This window comes from Emydura macquarii, unplaced genomic scaffold (genome assembly GCF_026122565.2).
Source record: "Emydura macquarii macquarii isolate MOO-44397 ecotype Brisbane River unplaced genomic scaffold, CSIRO-AGI_Emac_v2 contig_2205, whole genome shotgun sequence".
Taxonomy (NCBI): domain Eukaryota; kingdom Metazoa; phylum Chordata; order Testudines; family Chelidae; genus Emydura; species Emydura macquarii.
The window spans coordinates 29,375,803-29,384,045 of NW_027132342.1; the positions used below are offsets into that span (position 1 = coordinate 29,375,803).

An 8,243-nucleotide genomic window follows, 5' to 3' on the forward strand; every position below is an offset into this window, starting at 1 on the left:
AATACTCTTAGAATCCTTCTTCCCCCATCCTACCTCCAAAAATCTTCCATGTGCGTGTGTGTATTGTTTTAAACTACTTGGCAATCATTTTAATAATTATCAGAAAGTTTGATTTATAAAACAGTAGGCATTAAGAAAAGGCCAGGATTGTGTTCTATATCAGTGTTTCTCAACCTTTTTGATACCAGGGACTGGTTTCCTGCCTTCCTAAACTGTGTGTAAGCTGTGTCAGGGAGATCTCAGGGACTGGCACTGGTCCATGGACCGGTCATTGAGAAATACTGTTCTATATTGCTTAACCACATTTACAACCCGCTTGTTTTTATCTCGTAAAAAGATGTATTACTCATGAAGCAAGCAAATGAATTTGTTTTTCAAAAATTTTATCAGAAAAAAATAACATTCTTGCACAATTTCCTGTTATAATTAAACATGGGAATCCTCTTTCTTCTGTTATATTAATAGGTTGTAAGACAAGAATAGTTTTTGGTATATAACAGTACAATTTAATTTTCTTATTTTTCTCCATTAACCAGTATTGGAGAACTTTTCTAGCTGGTAGGCTGGCACATATGCAGAAGAACCTTATTAATCCTATTTCCTAAGGACCCCCAAAAAGCTAGAAATCTCAGTGAACTTGAGGTCCTTTTATGATCTGAAGCAAGGGCATTTCCCATACCCAAAGCTATAGAGGCAAGATATGAACAGGACAGCTTCTGCCACAACAATTCTCAAGCTGCAACAACCCCATTTTCCTCTTGTCTAAAAATGCATAAAGTTACATGGGGCCAGAAGGCATTGAGATATTCAGGATCCAGTCAGTTAAGAGCTTTGAACTAGGGCTATTAATTCATTGCAGTTAATGCACGCAATTAACGCAAAACAAATTAGCTGTATTAAAAAAATAGTTATGATTAATCACAGTTTTAATCACACTGCTAAACAATAATAAAATACCAATTTAAATTTATTATAAATATTTTTGGATGTTTTTTCTAAATTTTCAAATATGTTGATTTCAATTACAACACAGAATACAAAGTGTACTGTGCTTACTTTATATTATTTATTATGACAAATATTTCCATTGTAAAAAAGATAAACAAAAAAAATTAGTATTTTTCAATTCACCTCATACAAGTCCAATCAGTCCTAATCCTTGTTCAGCCATTTATGGGAGATAATGCTGCCCAATTCTTATTTACAATGTCACCTGAAAGAGAAAACAGGCACTGTTGTAGTTGGTGTTGCAAGTTATTTACATGCCAGATATGCTAAACATTCGTATGCCCCTTCATGCTTCGACTTGTAGGCTCTAGAGTTTTACATTGTTTTGTTTTTGAGTGCAGTTATATAAAATATATATATATATTTGTTAATTGCACTTTCACGATAAAGAGATTGCACTATAGTACTTGTACGAGGTGAATTGAAAATTACTATTTTTGTTTGTTTTTTACAGTCAAAATATTTGTAATAAAAATAATATAAAGCACTGTACACTTTGTATTCTGTGTTGTAAGCGAAATCAATATATTTGAAAATGTAGAAAAACATCCAAAAATATTTATAATAAATTTAAATTGGTATTCTATTATTGTTTAACAGTGCAATTAAAACTGTGATTAATTGCAACTATTTTTTAATCTTGCGATTAATTACAATAACTTTTTAATCCCTTGACAGCCCTACTTTGAACGTTTTAGAATTTAAACCTAAAATTCAATCCATGCCCGGACAGCTGAAGTAAAGAGCAAAGATTTCTCTTTGCCCACTTTGAACAACTATTGAGCCATTTCTTTCTGCTTTAGTTGCATGCAGAAGATCAGCTTCTTCCCAGAATAAAACTAATTGGAGTAGTTCAAGCATGATGTCATGAAGGCATGCATCACAGTGATCAGATCACCAGAGGTGGCTGCAGACTTGTAACATTCTCAAAATGGCAGTAAACCCTCCATATGTGGCTGCCAAGTGATCTTTATAATCAGTCCTGGTACAAGAGGGGGTTATAAAGGAAAAAAGAGAAGGGAAGATATACAGATACTAACCTTTCTTTTCTTTTCTTTTCTTTTTTTTTTAAAAGATCTCCAATGTACAACCACAATATGTTCTTGAATATACACTGTTGATACATATACAGGGAATGGATTATCTGAAAGCAACAGCTAGCAACACTATACTGATAGTTCTGTAAAGCATAACCTTTATAAACTCTCTTTCTTGAGTTTATAAAAATTCATCTGTGAGAACTCGCTGCAGGTTCAAGGTTTGCAGACAGGATCTTGACTGGCAAACAACTTTAATATAAACTACATTCCAAATGCCAGATTTTCAGGCTCTGGTGTTTAACATTTGGGCACCCAAATCTCTATTTAAACACCTCAATATCTTTTTTTACTAACGTGATTCAATTCCGTGGAAGTCAGTGTAAAGTTTACTGTTGATTTCACTGGGAATTAGATCCAATTTTTAGTGCTTAACTATACTGATTGATTTGCCTAAATCAACACCTAGGACTCCAACTTTGAAAATTTGGCTCTAAACCAATTCAGCAATTTAAGTTCCAGGAAGTTGCATTGGTCATTAGAAGGATTTTTTTTTTATGAATTGAGATGTATTTTAAGATTCTCTAATTTGAAAACATATTCAGTTTTGAATATAAGTATTTTGGAGGATTAGATAGATACAATTTCAGCATTTTCTCTTTCCATTGCTAAATGCATAGGGTAGTTTCACCAGATTTAAAGAACCTTTAGAGAGACAATTACAGTTTTAACTTTTCATGTATTCTGTTTTCTTTTGTAATCTAGTGGATATTACAAGGCTAATTTGCTTAAGAAAACAAAATGTGACGGCTATCATTAGTTTATTTTGGAGAAAGATATCTGAAGCGCTAAAAGAATGTGACCCTTGGCATCTTGATAGAGGCAGGTAAAGTTGATGTGAGTGACCATCTGGTTACTGCCGACTTTACAGCCTCTCTTTGCAAGAGAGTGCTATTATGGGCTCCTGAGGGTGCAAAGAAAAACAGAAGTAAAGCAGCATGAAAGAAACTGATACTGTCACTGTGATCTTGAAACAATGCTCATATATCAGAGTTGCTGGATAGTTTAATCTCTCTTTAGATTCTATGTATCCTTTCAACCTTTTCCTCTTGTTCTTTGAGGAAGTCATCTTCCCAGGAAAATATAGCTAAATGAATAACTAAAAACTAGGCTGTTTTTCATTGTATAGGATACCTTTCTCTTTTACTAAAGAAAGATTTACTTTGACATTAATCTCCAATAATAAAGCCTCTAATCCCTCAGTCATATGTATCTGAGATGTAGCAGTTGGTGTTGAAATCATCTCTGAGGATAGCTGAGTTTTCTCTATATACTGTGAACTTTTGTTCCCTCATATATCTGCCATGGCCAAAATTCTCTCCTTAGTGAGAATGAATTGATGTGATATAAAATTGGACCTTGTACAAGAAGCAAAACTGAACCTTTTTGTATGTGCTTTATGTATGTGCCAATACATTTTTGAAGCATAGAAAAAATACATCTTTATACCTTCCTTTCCCTATGATTCCAACTAAATGAAGTCAAGGGCAACTGGATCTTCAAATGGAGTTTCCACATTCAAGGATGATATGATCAGTGAAGATCTGCGGTATCATCCTGCTATGTTCTCATCAACAAGCTCAAGAAGGAAGCTGGAGGACGAGGTTGTATCAGCTGTGTGTACTGTGGACAAACGCGTGGGCATCTCACCAGCTCTGGGTAATGCTTTAGAGCACATTGTGGAGCAGCTGGATGTTTTGACTTTAGTGAGTATGCAATGGACTAGTAACACTTCCTTAATTAATATAATTCCCTCATTTGGTAAAAAAAACAAAACAGGAACTATGCTCATAACCCAAAGTATTAAAATGTTGTATAGGCTGACTTTACAGGTTTCTAGAGTCCTGCTGAATTCTTTCATCCTCATGAAATGTTGGCCATATGAACTGAATTCATTAGAGTCAAACTAGAAGGTTCTTTAAAATCTGTTTCCTGTTATGCAACTGTCAATGGCATTTTAAAACTTTGAAAGACTATTGTTATATTTTTAACTCTTTGGCAGGGAAAGTTGGGATTGTTCAGTAGTAACCTTTAATGCTGATTTGCCAGAAGCCTGTTGTTGACTAGAGAATGTTAGATTCCAACTTGAACAATAATGCGCTAGCAGATGATGAACAAGATAAAATGGCAGAATGGGTGAGAGAAGAGCATCCCCATCTTTTGGTAGTTAAGGACTGTGACCATTTTCAGCCATAGGGCTCCAGGTTCTAGGTATCAAGGTGGAGTCCAGGCCCTAGCATAATCCTAAGAATCAGTGCGAGAAAGAGCAAACACCAGCATTAATCAATGGCTTCTGACTTGGTTGCAAATTCTTAACATTTCCTCTCAGTAACTCAGCTCCAGCCAATTTATATTTAAGGTATTGCACTGTGCTTGGTAATTTATAAAAATGAACCTAATTGAAATAGGATGGTCAGGTAATGTAGTGAAAGAAATACAGAGAGAAAACACTTAAATTATCAGAAGAATCTGGAATTGTGGAATAATGTAGATTAAAGGGAAACTGTCTAGAAAGTTACCTTTCTTGAAATAAAGTAACTTCTTCGAGGATGCCTTTTATTTAGTACTTTTTAAAAAAAGACTTTCTTTGATTGCTTCAAGAGTGTTTGTTTTTATAGCTGGAGACTCAAACAGTATGTTCCATTAGTGGATAGTATTTTAATTTATTTTATTTGTATTAAAGTGTGTGTCAATGAATAATTATCCAGGGATACGAAATCTTCCAGTAAGTTTTGTGGAGACAGGTTTATAACTTTTGACAATCTGCTTAGTTAAAAATCCATAGTATTAATTTTGGGTTTAAATGGTAGAATATCTGAAGCCAGTATTGCAGCCATAGTATTTTCTGTTATTCAGTAAAAAACATTGTTTTTGTGTTTAAAGCACTGTGCACATTTATGACATTGCAGAAATAAGTAAAAAATACATTACTGTCCTCTTCTTGCAGACTATTTCAATCCTGGAGCAGCGACTGACTTTGACTGAAGATAAACTGAAAGAATGCTTAGAAAATCAACAAAAAATGTTACTTCAGGCCAGACAAGGAGAATAAAAAGTACAAATGTAATTGAACTGTATTAATGAATATGTTTCATACATTATCAGGGAACTAATAAATGATGCCTTATTTAATCTCTCAATAAGCAAAAAGCAAATTTGCCTCTTATTTTAACCTGTTGCTATAAGGAGAAAAAAGTGAAAAAGCACATACAGTATATTTTAAAGATCAGTGGCAAACTAACATTTGGTTAACATATTTAATAAAGTGTAGGTTAGCTGAAGATTAATACAGTTTAATACATATTTAGGGTGACTCTCTTTCACATCCATAGGGCGAGGGTTTCACTCCCTATTTTGTTTTGTTACCACTCAGTCTTTCATCCTCATTACATTCTACCAGTTGGCAGCCTATACTTAAACATTTTCCCAGTCCTAATAAACTTTTTAAAAAGCACTGAACAACAAACTATGCAATTTTAGAGAGAAAGCCTTTATTGTGAAAAGAGGTAATGCAGCTTTTTCAATCTAAGTGAGACTTAAAAAAAGTTGCCTTAAGAACAGCAGGTAAACATTTTACACATAGAGAAGTGACAAGACCTGCCCAACTCCTAAGAAATGCCGGTGGATTTTAGGAACTTCTGGTTTATAAGGGTAAGCAACTTTTTTATTACAAATATGAAAATGAAATAACTTAAGCCTTTATCCAGCAGTTGAAACTGTACAAATCCAGTTGTAAGACGGAGGCCTTATTTTGTATTTTCATTCATTATCTGAGCCATTAAAATGTAATTTTCCTGCTTAAGTTTAGTACTGAAGCAAATTTAAATTTAATTTTTTTGATAATTATATTGTATTATTTGAAGCAAACACCAAAGTAAACTAAGCCTATACTGTAAACTTTTAAGGCCTTGATCCTGCAAATACTTATGCAGTACAAAACTTGGGGCACTACGACTAGTCCAATGGAAAGCAGTTAAAGGCACATAAATTAAGCACTTCTATAAGCCAGTGCAGGATTAGAACCTCAAAGAGTAAGGATTTCTACAATCAAGTTCTTAGTTTGCATTTTAAAGCTTGGATGCATGTTGTTAATATTGCCGGTTTGATTATTTTTAATGAATAGAAGATAGCGGAAAGGAGACTTATTGTGAACATGAATTGCCAATCATTAGAGAGGGATAAATTCTGGCTTCTCTATTATATGGAACTTTTGTTTTGTTTTGTTACATCTTCATATTGTTATTAAATGGCTGTTGCAGAATATCTATCTTGTAAAATATACAATCAAAATTAAGCAGTCTTTCCATTCTGCATCTTCCTGCTTATATTGTGAGTTTGTATTTTGCATTTTGAAAAATAAGACAATCAAAGTGGAGATCATATAAATAATGCAAATTAAGACCTCAGTCCTGCCACTGAATCTGTATAGCTGAACCCCTTTTCATGTATTGAGCGCCATGCCATAAGGGCACACCCATGCAGATTCGATAGCAGAACTGGGGCCAAAGCAGTAAACAACATTTCTCAAACATTATTTAAAACTGTCTTGATCACCCATTTCTGACCGTGCATCACCAGAATCTGTGATGCATAGTGATCTGTGATTTTTGTCAGCCAGTATGTATAGGGGAAAAAACCTAATCAGATCACATATTTACATTTTGGTCTTATACTGTATTTTTATGTGGGGGAAGATATATCACAAGGAACTAGCCTTTCAGTTTGGTTATCTGTGCAAAAATGTACTTATAAAATGTCTTCCATAATAAAGGTCATTGCTGCAGTTGTATTTATAGGTTTAAGATCTGACCTTGTATTATGCAATTGTTTATACCATTATATAATGTGTGGCTAAATAAATGCTAGCTTTTAGATCAGATGTACTTTGCCTATTATATTTACTTTCACAATCTTAGTTAACAATGAGGTTTCCTCATTTGATTGGAAGGACTAAAGGCTTGTCTACATAGAGCAGCAATACACATTGAGGTGTCATTTTTAAAGCACACTAATGTGTTTCACATTTATTGGTCCATGTAGACCCTGCTGGTATGCACTGAAGGTTCCCTAGTGCACTTCAACATAGTGCTGTTTGAGACCAAAATAATCCTCGTTAAGACACATTGCCCCACCAAGTAGGTAAGCCCTTAGAAATATAAACCTTTAAATCACAGTTTCTAATGAACTATCCTTTATTCAAAATAAAAATCAACCTTATTAGCAGGATCATTTTGTTCTTTTTTGAGTGATTGCACGTATCCATTCCACTGTAGGTGTGCATGCACTCCAGTGCAGTTATTGGGGAGTTTTTCCTGGGTGCTACCTGTCAGAGTGGCACAAGCACCTTGTGTGCAGGCATAAAGAGCCGAACTACCCCTGATTTCAATCAGTTCCTTCCTGCTGCCTGAGATGGTTGTTGGAACTCCTTTTGCTTTCTGCAAGTCTCTAGTCAAGCCTGTAAATAGTACGTGTTGTATAGTTTTAGTAGATAGTTGGCTAGTGTAAAAAAAAAATGTTTGTGTGAGTCCAGCAGCAAATCTGGGTACCAGCTCTGGTATTGGAGATATGCCACACTCTTCATGTTTCAAGCCCTGCCAGGATTGTGGTAAGGCAATGCTTAATAGTGACCCTCACCCAGCTGCCTTAAGTGCTTGCGGGAGGCTCACATGAGCAACAAATGTGGCATTTGTAAGAGCTTTAAATCCCACCCCAAAAAAGCCAGGGAAGCTAGATTGAAATATCTGCTGCTGGAATCGGGACTGTGTCCTAAGCCATCTACCTCGATCCAAGCACCTTGGCACTGGTCAGTAGCACATCTCTGGCATTATTGGTACCAAGAGGCAGTTTGGCATCCCCAGTATTGAAGAAGAGGCTCCATAAATCAGACTTGGTACCAGGATCCTGGAAAGAAGCAGAGAGGTCAAGCTTTTTTAAAGACTCGAGGGCACTCGAAGAGGACGCACTCCCCAGAGCACACTCCTAAGTAGGGGAGTTCATTGATTGCAGAGTCAAGACCAACTCCCAAAGAACCTTCAATGAGATTGCTTCATTCCCCAGTACTGCAGACTGGTTTCCTGGTACCGTCTATTCCTGAGGCATTTGAGGCTGTAAGAGAGTTGTTAAACGTCATAGTGCTGC

The 8,243-nt window shown here is 35.3% G+C and overlaps 1 protein-coding gene across 2 annotated transcripts in view; it reads left to right on the top strand.

The window, feature by feature from the left end:
* POC1B (POC1 centriolar protein B) overlaps positions 1-6,984 on the top strand; it is an 88,650-nt gene extending 81,666 nt beyond the window's left edge. For both annotated transcript variants that reach the window (XM_067559840.1, XM_067559841.1), the window contains 2 exons: positions 3,587-3,811; positions 5,053-6,984. In XM_067559840.1, the coding sequence (XP_067415941.1) occupies positions 3,587-3,811; positions 5,053-5,157 (330 nt within the window). In that variant the 3' untranslated portion in view covers positions 5,158-6,984. The remainder of the gene's footprint in view (positions 1-3,586; positions 3,812-5,052) is intronic.
* Positions 6,985-8,243: the final 1,259 nt, after the last annotated feature.